The sequence below is a fragment of the Miniopterus schreibersii genome (genome assembly GCF_964146895.1).
Source record: "Miniopterus schreibersii genome assembly, chromosome: 12".
In the NCBI taxonomy this organism is placed as follows: domain Eukaryota; kingdom Metazoa; phylum Chordata; class Mammalia; order Chiroptera; family Miniopteridae; genus Miniopterus; species Miniopterus schreibersii.
The window spans coordinates 72,461,319-72,481,907 of record NC_138112.1 but is presented as its reverse complement, the minus strand read 5'-3'; the positions used below and the strand labels follow the sequence as shown (position 1 = coordinate 72,481,907).

Genomic DNA, 20,589 nt, shown 5'->3' with positions numbered 1-20,589 from the left:
TCACTACGCCACAGGCCAGCACTAGCGGGCTCTGCTGCTAACGACTGCATGGTGCGGCCACACCTCTGTCAATGAGTGTCCTTCCTGGTAGCGGTCACCCAAAGCTTACAGGTCTTGAGCAGGACATAGGAAACTCCTGGGGTCTTTAGGACATCCTGAAATGAGCCAGCAGAGATGTGGCCCACATAGGGACCACCTCAGACACCTGCTCCCTGCTGCTGTGCCCTCTCCTCCCTCCAACCCCCAGGGGGAGCTGCGCCACACGACGGGCGGGAGCTTCCGAGGCACCTACGTTGTCATCGTCTTCCACAGCCTCCCCAGTGAAGTACAGCACGGCCCGTGGCACTATCCGCTCACGGAAGAAGTGTCCGATCTCAAAGTCAGAGGCCAACGTGAACTCGGAATCTTCATCCTGAGGGGAAGCAGACGTGTTACCTCAATTCAGTGGGACTGACATCGCCTCCTCTCACCCTCACCCTGCCCCTCACTTCTGGCAGCTTGATGAGAGTCGCCAGGGCCGGCACTGCCAGCTGACAGCCACGAGGCTGAGGAGCCTTAAAGGAAAAGCAGTGGAAGGTGGGGAGGGCAGGAAAGTGTAGCCCATACAGGAACATGTGCCTGTCCCACCCAGAGGGCAGTGATCACAAACTCACCCCAGGGTTTTAGGGAGGGACAGATTAAAAAGGAAGATTAACTACTTAGAAAACACAGACTTTAACAGCAAAGAGGCTTTAATAAGGACACAAATCTTACCAGTGATTCTCCTCCAGATGCTAGAAAAAACAAAACATATACACATTACACTGAGAAGCAAAATTGCTCAAAGCCCACACAGGAGACTCAGCTGACAGATAAATGGAGCATCTCACAGCTCGAGCTTTCCCCTGGAAACCACCTAAGCTATGCGTCTCCGGGTGGGCATTCACAGCACCCATGCCCTTGCTCACCCCTGCCTCCCTCCTGTGCCCTGGGTGGTATGAGATGCTCCCAGACTCAACTAGAGGATGCCAGCCCTCAGAGGAGCACTGACACCAGCTTAAACAGTAACAGGTGGAAGACACGTCAAAGCGGTCCAGACTGTGGCCACTGAGTGCACCTGTGTGGTAGTGGAGCTTTAACTCATGTGACGATGCAGTAGACAAGGGGGATAATCTGAGCTTCAGGACCCTGTCTAGAAAGGAGGAAGGAGAGAATGGAGTGCTGAAACCTTCCTGCAAGACGGGAAGCTGACCCGTGGGCTGGGTGTCACTCATCAATGCCCCACCAGAGAGTCTCGGCCCCGTACTAATTAAGCATGACACTGAGAGCTGGTTCCACACGTGACCCACAGACTGGTGAACTGAGCATGATGGGAAAAACCGGGACTTAAATCCATGCTCAGTGACATTCAAATGCTCAAGGGACCCAAAGCCCGAGCTTTAGAAATTCTGGTCATCACTGCTAGTCCCTCCTCATCAGGCGCGTCTGACTTTCCCCAGAGCTGTCACAACGAGGCGGCAATGCTGCCCCTGTGGAGGCCCAAGTGCTGGGGGTGGACACACCACCCATGAAGCAGCAGTCCCCAGGCCTTGGCATGTGAGCATCCCAGGGCTGTTCAGGATTCAGGTTTGGGGGCCCTGGCCTGTGGGTCAGGGAGCAGCACAAGGACCTTCCTCACTTGATTCCTGGACCTGTTTTCAGGGTTTAGGACAAAGAGGCCTGGACTGGCCATTTTATGTTTCCTTCATTTCAAAAAGCATTTAGTCAGTTCAGATGTTTTTCTTGGCTACCCCATCACTGCGTCCCACTGTCACCTTGCTTGTTTTCATAGAGCTTACCACGTGAAGCTGTGTTCATTTGATTACTTTAAACATAGCAATATTGATGTGCTGGCCGGTGTGACTCAGTGGTTAAGAGCGTCGGCCCACCAAGAGTATCGGAGTTTGATTCCTGGTCAAGGGCTCATGCCAGAGACAACCAATCAATGTCTCTCTCTCACACTGTTTCTCCCTGCCCCTTCCCTCCCTTCCACTCTCTCTAAAAATCAATGGAAAAAATACTCTCAGGGGAGGATTAACTAAAAAATTAAAAAACAGCAACACTGACATATAATTTACATACCATAAAGTTCACCCCATTAGGTGTACAATCCAATGCTGTCTGGTACATTTTTAGTGTTGTGCAGCCACAATACAGTTTTAGGCCCCACCCCACAAAAATATCAACCCCCCAATTCTCAAGTCCACTTCATTACGTTTTGATTTTATGAAGTATTTAAGACCCAGCCCAGCCGGGCGTGGCTCAGCGGTTGAGCATCGACCTAGGATCCAGCAGATCGAGGTTCGATTCCCAGTCAGGGCACATGCCGGAGGGCGCGCAGGAGGCAGCTGATCAATGACTCTCATTACTGAAGTTTCTCTCTCCCCCCCCCTCTCCCTTCCTTTCTCTGAAATCAATAAAGACATGCTTTAAAAAAAAAAAATATTCAAGATCCAGCTTTAAGGAAACTTCCAACAAATCGAAGCACCTGTGTCATGAATCCACACAGGTATTGTCCAAAATGCCACAGGAGGCTCCAAGAGGGATCTTCCCAAAAAAGGAAACTAAAGGACCAAATTTATGGCTGATCTTATCCCCCAAACCAATACACACTCACATCTTCTTGGTTCAAAGACAAGTCACAGAATATACCCACTATGACAAAAGACTGGACTGAATGGTGAGTAGGAGCTTGGGGGGGGGAGGGCACTAGGCAAAGGGGAGACAAGGTCGAGAGTCAAAGGCTCAGACTTGAGTGGAGCCACCCTGTGGCCCTGGGACTGACAGCCCAAATGAGTTCTGATTCTGTGGCAGGGCAGGCAGTGCTTTATCCCAAACTGGTTTTAAACATGGAAAGTAAAGGGCCAGTGTTTTTCTCGTATCCATATTTTAACATGGTCAACTGCCTCGCCTTCATGTTCCCTTGGGATCAGAAAATTATATTGCGACGTCTAAGTAATTTCCTCACAAAACCAGTAGCTGACCTTTCCTAGCTCAGGGGTTCCACCTTTATTTTATGACTTGGGGAAACACACAAAACTGAAGCTTCCAAGCTAGGCTTCTGCCTGAAGTCTCTGGAAATGGAAATCCAAGTACTTGAGTGTCACAATTCCCAAACCCCTTGTGCTCCATCAAGTCATGTATGAAAAAGAGGGGTGGGGATTCCAGCTGTGCAAGTGTCACCAGAGTGTGATCAGTGACAGATGCCTGCAGCGCTGAGCCTGCAGCACAGGGAACAGCCAGAGGCACAGAGACAGAGGAAGGAGTGAAAGGGCCCATGCAGGCACTCTGAGCTTTCTCAGAATGGAGCTTGGGGTGCCTCCCCGGCTTCCCTTCCTATGAGGACCCCACTCCTGTCCTCTTGCGCCCGTGAGCACAAGTGCCTCAGAGGTTCATGAGTTTCAGTTCTTTTATATAAGCACAGGTATCTGCCCCCCCCTCCAAAAACAGAAGGTTCCTATGAAATCTTTAAGCCAAAAGGCATAAAACAAAAGAAGCAACTACCATTCATTTAGACCAGAGGTGGGCAACGTGTGGCCTAAAATCTTTTGGTCTGGCCCTGCCAAGCCAACTAGAGGCGGGACTCGAAATTCACTAAATCTTTTTTCATAGCTAATTTTTAAGTTGATAATTTTGTACGGCCCGCAAATGATGTTATAAATATCCAAGTGGCCCTTGGCAGAAAAAAGGTTTCCCACCTGATTTAGAGGGAAAAATGTTTCAGTGTTTCCAGAACCAAAAAATAACCAACCAAATCATAGCGAGTAACACATAAACCTAGGATACCACCAACATACAGGAAAACAGCAGGAACGGTGTGACACATACACACCTCTCTGCCACCTACCAATCCACTCAAGTGACACCTCCCACTTTACCCACCAGACAGCGCTCTGCTGCTGCAGCCCCAGCAGTAACCTCGCAGCTCTGAAGGCGCCCTCTGCCTATAACTGGTGTGACAGTGGACAAAGGCCAGTTCTACCCATGTACGACGTTTGTTTTGTTCGTAACGATCGAGATTACGCTCAGCCTTATGCTGAGCCTAACACCCTTACAGGCTCTCTTATGCTTTTCTCATACCTTAGCACCCGTCCTGTTAACAAATGCACAAAATCAACTGAGACAAAGCCCAGGCGCTGACAGACAGAGCTGTGGGCTGGGTGCTGAGTGTGGGCCCCTGAAGGAGCTCGGCAGGAACACCATCACTGCTCGGGTGCTGCTGTCCCCGTAATAGCTCACACAAGACAGATGGTGAGTGCAGTCACTTTTCGCCTTTCTTCGTAAGAACCAAAGCCCTCCTTAAACCCCAGGTGCTCTCCTGTAGGTCTTTAGTAGCGCCCCCTCACCCTTCAGCGGGCTGAAGAAGTTGAAGAAGGAGTCGTTGGGGACTTGCTTGGTGATGGTTCTGACGGTGCCCCGGCCCTTGTGCTTCTGTTTTTTCTTGATCGTTTTGACTGTAACGTTTTTTCCTTTCTTCCAGTCAATCGTGCACCTATAGGGACAGGAAAGCCATCAAGGATACACACCTTGTGAGAAAAACCAATTATAAGTGCACACAGCAAGCAAACCAGCTCCACAATTAACCTGGGCAGTTTAATAACCCCCTGCAAGCAAGCACTATGACCCATTAGGGTCACCGCAGACAACTACGAAGCAAGCGCCTGCCAGCCCCCTCACCCTGAGAAAGCACTGCCTCAAGCTGGAGCTGCTGCAGCCGCAAGGGCGTGATTTCTCCAGACCTCTGCACAGATCCTGAAATGTGTTTTGTGTGAACAACCCAGACCAAGGCTGGGCAGAGGCGCCTCAAGGGAGCATGTCACCTGCTGCCTCTGGACAGACTCCAGAGTGCACCTGACGTCACCACTCACACCCGAATTCTCAAGGCAAATGAGTGAATGGGACAAGCTGGAGAAAGGGAGCAGGTGACCACTGCCAATGCTGATGGCCAGTGCAAAATACATCAGATCCAGGGGTGCTGAGCGGTCCTTGGTGGATGAGCATAGCATGCTTCTTAACTCTTTGAGTCACCCTGCACCAACAGGTAACACCTGACCCGATAAATAGTATCGGGTCTAGCGAACACCTGGAAAGCCAGGCTTCTCCCCTCACAATGGCCAGTCCCGGAAAATGGCCCTTTCGAAATTACTCTGGGCACGTGAATCTAGGAGGATTTTAATACAGTTCTGAATTACTCATATGGGGAGAGTCACAAGAACAAATTACTTGGTTCCAGAAAATAAAAGTAACTGTTTCATTCAAGATAAAACAATTTCCTGAATCATCTCCAAGAAGAATGAACTCAAACTACATTCACTCCTTGGTGACCTACGCCAAGGTGCTCAACCCAGAGTCAAAGGACAGTAAAACTGCCCCACATACTGCAAAGAAAGCAACTGACCAATACTATTCTGCACTGACTCACTCAACAAACTGTGTGTGTGTGTGAGAGAGAGAGAGAGAGAAACCACAGCTCACTGTGCTGAGGGTGACTAGGGAACTCATCTCATTAAACTGAGGAAGCTGGGCCACTGACCGAAACCCTCCCCAAGTAACCACGACACATTCCCCAGCACCAGCCATCACATCCCTGAACAGAAAAACTACTTAATTTAACCTGCCTGCTAGCCTTTAAAACAGAGTAAGGACGACTTCCTGCTTTGTCCCACTTTCTACCTATACCTAAGGTTCTGAAGCCACCTCCTGGTCCTGCTCAGAAAGAGAAGCCGAGGCAAATTCCTTACCCGTCACAGTCCACTATTTCAGGGCCTTCAAAGGAAAAGGGGTCGGCCTTATCTGGCTCCGACTTCATCTTGTACGTTTTTGTCAGGACTGAATTGGTAAAGTAGTCGTTGGGTTCGAAGTGGAACTCTAATACAAAAGACTAAAAACAAAAACTCAGGTAAGCACCACCTGAACCTGCAATTGCCTAGTCACAGACCTGATAAGCCACAAAGAACTACTGGAAACCAGCCCCGCCCTAAGCAGGGCCACAGGCAGACGCCAGCAGTGTGGCTATGTGACAAGAAACACTTTACTGCAAGAAACACCAGCACCAAGTTAAAGCACCGACGACAGGCGAGGGACCTTCCTGTCACCTCTTGGTCCGCAGGGGTGGTGGGTGTGTGGGGGGGTGTTATGTCTCCTCCCAGTGGAGGTCGAGCTCTGGGTGAGGTGGGGGTCTGGAGGGAGAATCTGGGCACTGACAGCCCCACCCTCCTCTTCCTCTCTTGGACGCAGGCAGGACAGGGTTTTCTTTGTCCTGCAGTGAAAGTGGCAAGACCACATCTGGGGGAGGAAAGGAAGCACAAACCACCCGGGCAAGCCCACCCTTCAGTCACGGAGCACCCTGCAACCTGAAGAGGAGCAGCACAACAGGGAGAATGGACAAAGGTGTGCAAAGCAACAGTCACAAGTAACATCAAGTGGCCAACACAAAAGATATTCACACTCACGAGTACCTAAATAATGAAAAATAAATGCACCAAGAATAAAATGCAGTATACTGGCAAGGCTTGTGGGAAACCAGGAATATTCACATACTGTAAACAACTTTTTGAAGGACAACCTGGCAATATCAAAAAAGTTAACTGAAATAACCGAGCCATCCTGTGACCCAATTCGACTATTCTGAGGAAAGTGTGCTACGTGATCACACACTGAATGGATGTGTGAACATGTGCACAGACGCCACCTCGGTCCGTTTATAAAGGACAGGACAGTCTCAGGTAAGTAAATTAGTCTATGGAGGCCAGCTCTGGGCTCAGAGAGCCTGGGTACATACCCCAGCTCTGCCTGTAGTGCTGTGGGATACTGGGAAGTTACCCCATGTTTCTGTGCTTTCCTCATCTGTAAAATGAAAAGAACGTCTCCTCCTCTCTCCCTGAGCTGACCTAAAGATCAATCCGTGGAAGCAGCACTTATAACACAAAGGGGGGAGTGAAAACAGGACCCTCCAAAGAAGAGGTGAAGGGAGGAAAAAGCTGTGAAGGCTCAGGAGCACAGACACAAGGTGACCAGAGGATCGGGGGACTGTCCAGTCGGTTTCTAGAAGGGATGCAGCAGGGTCTGGCCAGGAGGTGCCCACTGACTTTTGCAAGAGTCGTGTGGGCTAGAGAGGAAGGGTGGTCAATAGGTATAAGTCCTGGTCTGGTGAATACAAGTTCAGCAAGGACAGGAAGGCAGCAACAGGGAATGGGACCCTGCCCATTCCCCTCCCAGCACGAAGATGGAAGGTCAGCAGGCAGGCGCGGAAAGATGGCCACAGCCACAAGTGTGGATAGACAAGCAGATGCTAGATTCGGTCCACGAGTATGTCTATTCTGTACAGGGGGAGGGGCCTTCACTTCTCTCCCCCGGGGTCCCCACCATTTCCCCACACCCAGTGTTATTTCCTTTCTTCCTATTTTCCCACTTTTCCTTCCCCATGGCCTCTGTTTATCCAGAGTAACCCAAATGCACTGGGGGTGAACCAGTGTTTAAAGGACCAATAGAAGAGGGCCCAAGGATGAGGCCACCTCATTTGTGCTCCATCCCACACGTAATTAAGTGTAAAAGCGGGTCTCCTCTCTGCCCAGCAAAGTCGACTTGGTGGCTACTGTCTTTGCCAATACTCATGCCGAAACGAGGAGGGATCCCCACCCCATATAGCCGCTGTGGTCAAGGTTGACAAGAGACACAAGGGATTCTCTGTGCTTTGCCTGAAGCTTGAAATTATTTCAAAATTAGAACCAAAAGTTATTATTACAAAAACAATGCAAGAGAAAGACTGCCAGCAGGAACGTGAACTGAAAAACCTCCACTCCTCACAATTACCTCTGCTGACCCAGCCATCACACTGAGCCAGAAACTTAAAGACTTGGGTTCAAGGATGCTGATCCTAATGCAACCATTCAGAATTGGGGGGGGGGGGCGCACATATCAGAGAAACACTAAACAAACCAAAAGATGCAGTAAGAACCGTGTCCCACTTGGCAGAGCCCATGTGGAGTGAAAAGAGCAGCAGGACAATGTCTGCACTCTCGCTTGGAGCAGTGGCCCAGAGGGGAAAGAAGGTGTGGGCGTGGGGTGGGGCCAACATACTGGCCCTGTTCTATTCTGAAATTAGGTGGTTTTGTTTTTTCTTTACAGCTTTAATGTCTTAGATATTTCACAATAACTATTCAAAGGACAAGACTAGGGGAAAATGGCTGAGTTATTTCTAGAAGATAGAAAGTGCGTCATGGTTTTCTAAGTTTTCTTTCTTTTTTTAATCACTGGAGGATATTTTTTCCATTGCTTTTCGGAGAGGAGAAGAGATGGGGGTGGGGGGGTGGAAAAAACATCCATGTGAGAGAGACACATCGATTGGTTGCCTCCCTCATGGGAATGACAGGAGCCTGGGATCGAGCCGGCAACTGAGGTACGTGCCGTTGACCAGAATTGAACCAGGGACCCTTCAGTCTGAGGGCCAATGCTCTAACCACTAACCCAAACCGGCCAGGGCCTAAGTTTCCTATAGTAAACATACAGGACTCTCATGAGAGAAAGACTGGTGCATGGTCTACAGCTCGGGCTCTACTCTTCCATGAGCCACATACGACAGGCGGGTAAGAGAGAACACGGGCCCAAGACACCACCAGACAATGTCCAATAGGAGCAAAGGAAGAAAACGGGACCAATGCAAAAAGGAAACATCGTAAACTGAATCCAGATGAATGACAGGTGAGAAAGCAGTGTGGGAAAAACTCAGAACCTTAAAAGTGTGCTGCTCACACATGGGAAAGAGAATTCAAGTACCTTGGCAGATGAGGTCCCATGACCACAGGCGGCCTCCAAGGGGTGCTAAGGTAAAGCCTACGCACAGGTGCTAAGGTAAAGCCTACGCACAGGTGAAGCCTCCACACATACTGGGAAGAGAGGACAAGAGGAGGGCACTACTATAACTACCAGATGCTACAGGAGGAGAGAGGGGGTCCCCTCGGCCACCAGAGTGGCCTCTCAGCCTGGTAGCAGGCATCATTCTGGCTCATGCCCACACCTCACCTGCAGAGGGACAGCTGAATGTCACCTCCCAGAGTGCAGCAGACAGGAAAAGGGGAAGGGACATATACAGGTGTATCCCCCTGCCTGAGCCTGCAGCAAATGTCACCTGCAGGACTTGGGAGAGAAATTCCATTCACAATGACCCTCATCCCCTACCTGGGGCCCATGCACTGTGGCCGGGAGGAAGAGACCCAGGCTAGGTCCCCGCCCAGATCCCTAACTCACAGCCCCAGGTGCTTGTCTCCAAAACCTGAAACTGAGAGCCACCAGTGAGTCAGTCAGTCATGTGTCACTGGAACTGCTATAGCACTGGAATGGAACCTTGTTAGCCACAGCCAGGTTAACAGGTCACGAACAGTGCTCCAGGGAGCACCCTGCTCAGCTGGGATGCCGTGCACCACCCCAACATTTCCCCAGGAAAAAGTGAGGCTGGCTGAGGTCCAACTGGCGGGCAGATCCGCCCCCAGCACTAAATGACACACTATAGCAGGAATTTTTGAAAGGTGGGTTTTGTGACAAATCGGATTAGGGGAGCATTTTTCAGTGTTACCTATCTGCATGTTTTTGTTTTTTAAACCCTCATGCAAGGTTAAGTTTTTATTGATTTGAGAGAGAGAAAGGGAGAGAGACACGGATGGATCGGTTGCCTCCTGTACTCGCCCCAACTGGGTATCAGACCTGCAACGTAGGCACGTGCCCTGACTGGGAACTAAGCCCACAACCTTTTGGTACACGGGACAATGCGACAACCGAGCCACCCAGCCAAGGCCATCTGCAGGTACTTAGCAGGTTTCTGTTAACGTGCTGCTCATATTAGAGTACACACTCACCATCCTTTCAAACTGATTGACACCAGACCCTCAAAAGCCTAGGAGCCACTTAGGGAAAAGGAAACAAACTAGCTGAGAAACTGCAGCATGGCACAGCTGACAGGACAGGGGCCGAGCAGTCCAACCCGTCTAGCTCCTGCACCTGCCACCACACAGCAGGTGGCCTGAGTTCCCTGCCAGGCTGCCCTAATCCTCGAGGAGCATTTCCTAAAGTCACCCAGCACGTGAGTGGTGGGTTTGATTTCTTGCCCTGGCCTCAAGCTACCCTCAGTAACCTAACACCCCCTGACACCAAGCAGGACCTCAGTCAGTCACTACTCACCATTGGCTGTCCAGGGTCTGAAAACTTCACTTTAATATCCTGAAGGTGTTTCAAGATCGGCTCATCATACTCCTACACAGAGAGAAAAAGAAACCTTCAGTGAGCTGGTTAAGAACAACACGTGTCCTCACTGTTGCATCACTCGTGGGTGTGAGACACTGGGCCCTGGTAGAGTCCTGTCCTTGTCAAGTACTGACTCCCAGGAAGCCACCCAATCTGTTCCCTGAATACGGGCCTGAGGGGCAGCAGAAGGGTGCCATGTCACAGGTAACTTTCTGGGGTGAGGCAATAGCCCTTTCCCAGGAAGTGAACTGAGTCCAAGTTCTGGATCAGAGCTGCCGGCCTTCCCCACTACAGCTGCAGTAAGGTGTGTGGGGGGGGTCCCCACAGTAATGAACCCTGTGAGACCAGGATTACTCCTGATTGGGGGGGGGGCGGGGTGTGTGTCACAGAATGCTTTTCACCCACAATGAACAGCTGCAGAACACCCAGCAAGTAGTTCACAAGTTTTAAGACCAAAACCTCCGTACCAGGTGACACGTACTCACCTGGACCAGCTCGCTCAGCATGTCCACGTTTCTGAAGATGGTGAACCAGAACTCCGGGATCCCTTTGGGGGCTGGCTCTTCTGCTGCCGCAGCTTCTTTTTCTGCTATGACTACTTTATTTTTCATGTCTCCCTAAAAGTAAAGATGCAGAATAGAACACTTACCACAAAGCACATGCCATGTGAAACCGCGTCTCCAAGATCACTGGGCAGGTAATGATCCAAACATTTCTGGGACAAAGCCCTCAAGGCACTCCATCTAGACATCATCCACCACATAACTTAAATTGGCAGAAAAGCTCAAGAGGGGTCTCCAAGGTGACACACACGGGAAAGGCTGTGCAACAAGTGTTAGCTCCATGAGGCGTCCACTTGGGGACAGCCACCCACCACCCCATGGAGCTCCGGGGGCTTTAGGAACCAGAAACTGCCAAGCACCTTGTATCCAAGTAGAAGAGGGCTCTAACTGTCATGGCAGATAGAGGTTCCATGTGAACACTAGGGTAGTGACCAGAAAGGCTTGTGGCAATGCAGACACACTGAGGCCCCAGGGAGGGAGGTAAGGCAGTGCTGCCCAGGGCCACGGAGCCTCACAAGGGAACGAGCACGTGGGCTTCATAAATTAGCAGAGGCCAATTCTTCTTGAGCAATAAGGATACGACTCACAACCGCACTGATACACAGCTGCAGCTTCACCTAGGCGGGGCTCTGTATGTTTTCAGATTAAAACACATGGCTACCAAAATGCATATTCTTCAAAAAAAAAAACACCTAAAAGTGAGTTTTACAGGATAGAAGCTACTTGTCTCCAAAGACAAAACCAGTCTGACAACGTGAACCTGTGGCTGGGATGCTCGGTGGCACTGGATCGGGACCCATCACCAGAAAAGGCTGTTTGAGCAGGGATGAACAGGGCACGTCACTAAAGGGCCTGTGACCCACTGATCTGAGATGGAGAGGCACTCCAGCCACCTCATCCTCACGCTCGTCCTTGAGCAGGTGGCAGCATGCTTCCAGTGCATCCCCACCACACCCTACCTGCCGGTGACCCGACACAGGACTCTACTGAGACGGTCACTGATGTTGTAACAATCTCTGTCCATCGGATCCCACACCTCACTGCATCCTGTGCAAAGCTGCTAGATGACTGAGAGGAAGACTGTCTGGTTCGTCGTATTAACTGATGGCAACCAGTCCGATGCCAGACCCACCGACTGCTCAGTACTCACCCATAAAGAAACCTAAACACCCGACCTTAGGGCGAGACAGCACCTACTGTTAGGAGCTCTCTTCTTTGTAAAGTCATACTGATCATTAAAACCATTAAAAGACGTTCCTTATTTCTAACAATATTAACACAGAGCACCGGATGCACCCATTAAAATAATGATTTCTAACAATATTAACAGAGCACAGGATGCACACATTAAAATAATGATTTCTAACAATATTAACAGAGCACAGGATGCACTCGTTAAAATAACGATTTCTAACAATATTAACACAGAGCACAGGATGCACTCGCTGAACGACGACTCACAGCCAGCTTGTCCTCTTCGTTATCGCTGTGCCACTCCGACTCTGCATCTGTCGGCTCAACGTCGCCGGTGACGAACTCCCTTCTCTAAGAGAGAGCGAGACCTTCTTAGAGTTATGTCATTCGGAAAGTCAAGAGTTAAGGCTGTGAGTCTGTAAATAATGTCTATGAAAAGACTGTGAAAACTGGATGCTCCTATAACTTATTCTAAGATTCAAAGTCTGAGGGCTTAAAGAGTAACACTGGCCGGTTTACTGGGTAACGTGGATGCCCTGCCTCAAGGCAGGCCTGAGGCTCCCACCTTGTCGAAGAGAGGCTGGTACAGCGCTGCGTACTTCCTCTCCAGGTCGTGCACCTCCTCGTAGAACCTGGCCTCTATGTGCGCACACCTCACCTGGAGCTGCTTCAGCGCGTTGACTCTCCTTCTCACCGCCTTAGGGAGACTGAGAAGGGAGGAAACAAGAAAATGGCCCCACACTTGCAAAATCAAGGCGGTGTGCATTTCTGTTTTATTAAAATTAAATTTAGGTTAGCACAGAATTAACATCCTTACTATGAAAAGGAGCTCGGACCCCAAGTGTCCCCTCCCCATTCCAATAGCCTCGGAACATATCAAGCCCTGAGTGGGGAACCATGTAGAGGGTGGGATGTACTGAGACGAAGCCCCAAACTGCCTGCCAGACACAGCCCAGCAGCAGCCCCTCCCTTCCAGAAGGAAGACAACCAGGCCTGGAAAAGAGCTGTCCTAGGAGCTTTTTCACTGGGCAACACAACCAGGACACAGGCATCTTCTGAAAAAGCAGTTTGTGTTGCAGGCCCACACAGGTGAGGCAGGGAGGAGTGGCTCTCAACTGGCTCGGAGCCACCAGGGAGAGCATGCTGCCCTCACCTGGCATGGGTTCCCTGCCAACTCCTGCCTGTGCCGATTCAGTGTCTCAAATCGCCACAAGATGGCACTATGGCTCGCCTATTAGATAGCCCGGCCTGCCGCATTCTTTCTGCAGGTCTGAGTCCCTCCCCCAGACTCCCTGGAACCCAGTGCCTGGCTCAGCAGGTAATGTCGCTGAATGAAAAACACACTGTTCCTAGTCTAAGGGACAAGGAAACAGTTTTTCTTCTTTGTTCCTTAAAGTTGTCCCAGGCCTCACCCACCGCATACTTACGTCTCAATGTAGCTGGAAGGAGTGTGGGAGACGCTGTCAAGCCGTTCCTGCAAGGCTGCCAGAACTTGAGGATTCTGCATCACCTGATCTGTGAGCTTCTCTATGACGAGTTAAAAACAAGGCCAAACAATTTAAAATATGCCCACAACAGAGAGCCAAGAGTCAAAATCACCAACACATATCTACTTAGACCTGCTCATCTACTTCAATTTCTAAACATAGCCAGCGGCTTGCTTTAAAACATGTTTTGAAAATATTTGAAATTTACTTAAAAGGCACTGGACATTCTATGTCTGTCAGTCACCTGAGTGGGCGGTTAAAACCTACTGAGGGCACCTAAAGGTTTCCAGGTCTCACCTTAGCTGTTTATGCCTCATATCTCCCAACTGAGGACATCGTCACTTTCTATCACCTGGCCTTCACTCCCAAGTCCCACGTGGGGCCCAGGAGCAGAGGACGGGGTGGACAGACAGCTCCTCAGGGTTAGTTAGGGCCCGCGTGTGCCCCGGCGCAGCCAGGAAAGTCTGGCGCTCATCACTTCCCGTTGCCAGGCCCCCGCGGTCTTTGACCCACCTTCACCCGCAACATCCTCCTGCCCAGCCCACCTCCTTCCCAGGGTGTGCGCCAACCAACGTCCTAGCAAAAGGTGTCGCCTCCCCCATGACATTGCCTTTACAGCTCCCACTCAAGACGGAGGGAGTCGAGTGTCCTTCCGCTGCACTGTAACCATGGAGTGGGCATCACCGGGCGCACAGCATAGACTCAAGTTTGCTGAGCTGATCTGATCCCCTCATCCTGCCACTGTGCAGAAACCCAGACTCAAAGGTAATCTGCACCTGGGAGTCTCCCAGCCTCGGTAAGCAAGCGGCACACACTAACTACAAACAACCACTGCCATGCAGCACTGCGTGCAGTGTATGCAGCATGTATAAAACTGCACACTCCATGCACACACGCATCTCTTCCAGCTCTGCCCACTGTGAGGCCTAGACACTGACACCTAGCTGCTACATTGTGGTTTTTAACTCTCACTCTCCACTAATAAACTGAGAGCCCAGGTCTGGGGCAAGGAAGGTCAAGGGAAAATGGAATATCACTTGTGCCACAAATCTACTCAAAGCACGGGAAAGGGATAGGCACATGGCAAAAGGACACAGAAGCCAGCCTGAAGGGACTCCACGGGTGAAATGGGACAATTTGTGCACCAAAAAGAATAATGATGGCAAGTAATAAAACACTGATAAACAATTAACCATGTTGCTATAGTAACACTAAAAGGGGGCGGGGTCTTCTTTAACACCTGTGATCTATGGCAGGATTGTCTGAATCAGAAAAACATGCTTTTGCAACCACCAGGGTCATTAACGACTCGGTGAGGACCATCAGTGGATCCTGATGCGTCTCATGGAAGCAGGGTTTCCACAGGGTGCCCAACAGATTATTTAACAAAAGGACCCTCAGATGGAGAAGTCTGTAGACACTGTCTTAACCAAGTCATCAATCCCAGTACTCGCCACGGGCCTAACTGCACTTCCCACAGCACCAGATCACCTACACAGCATTCTTGCCAAAATGTTTACCCGAATCTGAGGAGGAAAGCACCAGACCAATGCAGAGCATGGGCATTCCACAAGACAGCTGGGCACCGTGTCACTGCAGTGACAGGGAAGGTGGGGGGTGGCCCGCCAACAAAGGAGACAAAACTACATAAAATACACGATTCTGGATTTGGGGGTGGGGTACGGCTGTAAAAAGAACTGCTGAGAAAGGGGAAGATACAAACAAGACTGCACACGGCATGGTATTGATGTTAAACTTTTATGAAGATTAATCTGTTTGTAGAAATTTACACTGAATTGTTTTAGAGGCTCTCTTAGCCAATATGTCCACTATGTGCTTTAAAAAAGTTCAGGGGAACTTTTTGAAAATGGAGGAGAGAAAACACATCTATGAATTTATGGACAAACTATGATATCTGGGCTCTGCTTCAGAACAATGAGGAGGAGAGGACACAGATGAAAAAAGCCTGGCCACTTGTTAACGCTGGCTGAGTGACCGTAGGTACTTAATTTCTGCAGAGTCTGAATTTCCTATAATGAAACACTTCTTAAATGAACTACTGATTTTCATTTTAATTACACTAATTTTTCCTAAAGTCTTTGAGTTAGTTACTATAATAAATGGTTCAAGAGTAGGAAACCCTGCACTGCACGCAAGCTCTCCAACTGTCACCTCCTCCACGCGCAGTGAACTGACCTGTAGCACTTGCATCTTTAGCAGCTTCCAAGGGATCTGAAGGAACCCCATCTGAAAAGCTAGAACAATATGTTAAAAAAAATTACTGTAAAGAAAGTTTCAACGACAAAAGGCACAGGACACTCTTATTTAGCACATTACGTGGTGTCTCAACAGGGACTTCAGATGTGGCGGAATAGAAGTACAGACACACTGTTACAGACACACTGTTACACACAGGAGACTGTTATTAAAACACCCTACTCCTTAACACCCTATCATCCCCCCCACATGCCCCCCAGCAGTTCTAATTTCAAACTCTGGCCAGATCTTCTAAATTTTCATTTCTACAACTTCTTTCCTAAAAAAAAAACTTAAAAAAAAAATCTCCCTGCTCTCAAACCAAACCCACTAACCAACCAACGAGGATCCATGGTTTGATGGCTGCTGACCAAAGAAAAGCCACCTTCCCGAGGAGTGAGGACACAGTGCCCACAGTGGCTCTGTAAGTGAGCCACACAAACTCTATAAACAACTGACTTCACAAGCATTGTCCAAGTTTTCACAGGTGCCTGGGCACACCTCTCACCAAAAATAAACCACATGAAACACTTTACACAACCAAATGTGGCCTTCAGAACACAAAATGAATCATCCCCCAAACACAGGAGGCTACAGAATATTAGGACGGTGTCAAGCCCATCACAGGACTTCACCTGGGGGTGTTCAAGCCACAAGAGCAGAAGATTGCTTCCCACCAAAGGTTTTAAAGCACCAATATTTGAGACACACTTCATGTCGGAAGCAATGTACAGGTGGGAAAAAAGAGCCATCAGCTAGAGCTTCCTCTGATGTTTACAAAATATGGCTGCCTGTTGCTCACCAACTAAAATTCAAACTCTAATAAACAAAGTCCGTTTGGCTTACCTGTTGTCGGCCATCTGAATGTTTTTATCTCCTACAAATTAAAGAAGAGTTGTAACAATTAACATCACTAAACACTTACAAACAAAAAATTTGTCCAATGCATTCTTTTACCAGTGTTGTCTATAGGGATGCAATCTACTTACTGGGGGAGGCAGGGCCAGGAGGGAACTTTCTGGAAAGGTCTGAGATCTCGAGTAGAGTAGTGGCCACCCAGATGTACAACTTGTGGATCCTACACTCAGGGCTGTGCATTTTAGTGTGTGCACACTCCTTACAAAACACTTCTCTTGCTGGCACTAAAAGGACCTGACTTCAGAATAAAAACAATCACCCCTAATCTGCCTCGTCTCTAAGTTGTAGCAACAGGAATATGTATTTATGCCAGGCCAATTATTTCAGAGCAACTCAAAGAGTTTACTGGTGTGTGCGCTGCGTTTCAAACTCTAACTCCAGGACAATTTTAAGTGACTGCTTACTCTGAGTTCTCACTCCAACACTGGAGACGCAGTGCTTGCACGCACACACGCAACATGTTCCACACAATCCCATTCCTGCAAGATGCAGGTCAACACTGACCTTCAGATGAGGCGACTTACCCCTACAACTATTACAGGTGGGTTCTAGAACATTTACTTCTTAAGAAGAACTTAATAAAGCTTCAAAAGCCTATCCAAATGAATAGAGCCCTTAGATGAAAAAATAATAAAGGCTTGGTGATGAAAGTCCTGTCTCAAGTGTAAATATGCTTCAGTCTCTCTGAAGGTTGCTCCAGGCTGACAACTGGCCAGTTTCACTTGTAAGTATTTGAGAAAGTCCAAACCCTTCAATCACAATGCTTTAAGGCGAAACAAAAAATTTCCTATTTAAAACGGCTTCAACTGGAAAAATCTAATTGAACTGCATTTTTGTTAGGTAACTTTGTTTCAAAATAAAACATGCTAATTATTTTAAAAATTGAAAATACTACATAAATGTTTTTTTCAAAAAGCTAAATGATGTAAGGAAGCAGATGAAAACCACAGGAAAAAAATAATGTAACAAATACTACAGGGGCTGGCCATACCCATAGCCTTACCCACACCCAGTCAAATTAGAGCAGGGTTACCCCCCCCCCGGGGCCCCATCCACTTCCCGACTCCAGTCATTCCCACAGGAATCCCCACTCCCACTCTTCCCAGCTCCGCTGCCCCACCTCCTGTTCCCAGCTCATGCTCCTCTGCAGTCCTCAATGTGCACAGAGCTGCAATCACAGTATTCCCAAGTGCATGGTCTGCTTCCCCACCTTATATATGCAAGATCTAATGTGATGATGTCCGTCAGGCTAACACACCTACAATTTCTGGCTGTTAAATACTGAGGGTCTTCCCCTATGATCTTTGATAATGTCTGCATTACTTTATATGGCTTCCCATCCCCGAGTTCTCAATTTATGACAAAGAGCAGGACTGCTGGGACAGAGTATGAATGGTTCTGCACCAAACAGTTCCACACCATCCCCAGCTCCATGCTGGCTATAGAATTAAAGCTCTCCCAGTCTAATAGACACATCAGCAGTCCCTCCTGCAGACCACGAGCACACTAACTGCTGGAAGGCACCTACTCCCTCCTGCGGTAATGTCCTTGCCAGCTTAGTGCACAAACTCCAGACTTCATCACCCAATCAACAATCAAGCCACACACTTCTAATTCCAACACCTCCTGAACTAGTAAGGGACCGACGTGACAGCGACCTGCCTACATTTTATACCCTCGCCCGTTCACCCAGGGAGGGAGCGTCCCCAGAGTAAAGAGAGGACAGAGGCTGGGAAAGGTGAACCTCCGAAGCCAAGGCCATCTGGCTAGTAAGAGGTGGACTTGGGTTTCTGTCGCCCTAAAGGAAAGGAGGTACACATTGGCCAGCTCAAGCTCCCAGAAGCAGAGTGTACCGGGAACCACATGAGCAGAGGAACTGGAGCTCGGGACACGATAATGGCAGCAAGCAAGCAAGCTACAGGCGAGTGTGCTGAAGGTTTAAAACGGCTGCTTTCCTGGGCAGAGTGCAAAAGGGGACCCGCCAGCCAGGGCCCTGAGGAAAGTCCACTGGCTCCCATGGCAGGATCCTGGGTGGCCAGAGGATGTTTCCATCTTCTATGAATCAAGCACTTACAGAACACCAGTCTCTCAGCCTAAGTTTCATCTTTCCGAGGGCCCATGTGGACTCTCCATTTCATACCCTTCATTCCACTTCAGACTACAATCCTCACATTTCACACCCGTTCAGCAGCATTCCCCAGAAATCCATCACTAGGAAAGAGCGAAAATACTCCCTCTAGCCTGTTCACGATGTGGTCCCAGCGTCTGAAACAGCACCTGGCCCAATAAGCATCTGCTGAATGAGTAGACACCCTATTGCAAGAAAGGCCTTCCCACGTAATGACACGGCTCCAACTTAAATCCCACTGACACAATGGTCCATGTAATTTCCAGCTATGTGAAGGTATGTGCTTTTTTAATCCTATTTTGGTGACACGATGGCAAAAACAGTTACATTAAACCAAACACAACAGTCTCAAAAAAAAAAGCTAAATCAAGGATCAAAAGAGAAAAACAAATGAAAGCGTGAGTTTAAGCAATGGGGAAACAACAAGCGCAGCCTCACCATCTGAACAAAGCAGACACACAATAAACCACCTGCCAGTGACCCGGGTCTGAGTCCTGCCCTAGCATCTCCTGGCCATGCAACCTTGGTTTCACTGTCCATAACTGAAGACAGAATTGCCTGTGGAGAGTGCCTCGTACAGGACCCACTCCAGGTCTCTCTACACTCTCGTAGCTGCAATGTGCTTACAGAGCATTGCATCTATTGCTTGATATGAAACCAACAAATCGAGCTACTTTTAACACTGCTCCCTTTACCTAAGGTAAAGAATGCAGAGTGGTGACATTATAAACAAGCTGGAGTTCAGTTAGTCAACACCGCCAATTATTTACTTTGGTTTAGCAATCCCTTCCTACTACAGTTAAAATAGGAAGTTACAGGGAACTGCCAAATTTTCAGGTTTGAGAAACATAACCATGCGCTTGTTTTAAGTATCGGTATGCTAAGTTTGACATCAATTTTATGAAACCACAGTCCCAAGCCTTATCAGGTTTTCTCACTTCTAAAAGGCAATCAATTTAAAAGACAAAAGGGACACCAGAAAGAGAATATTCTAAAATTTCAGGAGAAGCAGGAGTGCGGGTTCCTTCCCGGGTTCCCTCTGGAGCATCCACCCTAACCGTGGACTGGCAGGCACGCACGCTGCCCTGGTTGCACATGCGCTGTGCTTTATTTCTCTAACTCAAAACCCTACCTACGGATTAACTTATTTTTGCTCCAAACCATAAAACTTTTCAGAGGGATTTTTTTTAAAAAATTTTATTACAAATTATCCAACATAATGTTAAATCCTTAATTTAAAACTGAAAACATCTAGTCTACAGCTAGTGCTATTGTATTATTTCAAACTGGGCCACTTCTGAGAAAGAAGGCATGAGCTGAGGAATATAACAATAACCTGTATGCCTTTATCATTCCTGAAGTCAAAGGACCTCAATGTCCTCCCATGAGATGACTGATGAAGAGGAACTGAAATAGAACCAATGCGTCTGTAAGACTAGAATTCCACCAGTCTATAATTCTTATTAAATTAAAGCAGTAGTAAGATAAACCCTGCAGCATAACTGCTGGATTCACGTAAGTGACCCCACCCCCTATCAGCCTAAGGAGGAGTCTCACCAGTCCCAGGGTCAAGGTCCAAACCTCCAGTACTACCACTCAGGTTGACTGAGGACCACATCAGAAGGGACAAAGGAGCCACCTACTCTAAAGGAATCAGTATACCCCTGCAGGCCATCCCACCATATCCACCAATACATGGCGTCCTGGGACAGTCTCAATCTCGTTTATGTTCTCTCATCAGTAGATTCGCATCCAGCCTATCACCACACTCCTTGGTATTAGGTGACTG

The 20,589-nt window shown here is 48.7% G+C and overlaps 1 protein-coding gene across 6 annotated transcripts in view; it reads right to left on the bottom strand.

Moving 5' to 3' along the window:
• NAP1L4 (nucleosome assembly protein 1 like 4) overlaps positions 1–20,589 on the bottom strand; it is a 34,610-nt gene that overhangs the window by 7,547 nt on the left and 6,474 nt on the right. For all 6 annotated transcript variants that reach the window (XM_081155723.1, XM_081155724.1, XM_081155720.1 and 3 more), the window contains exons 2-12: positions 16,601–16,631; positions 15,695–15,753; positions 13,439–13,538; positions 12,577–12,718; positions 12,279–12,362; positions 10,740–10,871; positions 10,192–10,263; positions 5,760–5,899; positions 4,365–4,510; positions 754–773; positions 293–412 (exon numbers count right to left, since the gene is read on the bottom strand). In XM_081155723.1, the coding sequence (XP_081011849.1) occupies positions 293–412; positions 754–773; positions 4,365–4,510; positions 5,760–5,899; positions 10,192–10,263; positions 10,740–10,871; positions 12,279–12,362; positions 12,577–12,718; positions 13,439–13,538; positions 15,695–15,753; positions 16,601–16,614 (1,029 nt within the window). In that variant the 5' untranslated portion in view covers positions 16,615–16,631. The remainder of the gene's footprint in view (positions 1–292; positions 413–753; positions 774–4,364; positions 4,511–5,759; positions 5,900–10,191; positions 10,264–10,739; positions 10,872–12,278; positions 12,363–12,576; positions 12,719–13,438; positions 13,539–15,694; positions 15,754–16,600; positions 16,632–20,589) is intronic.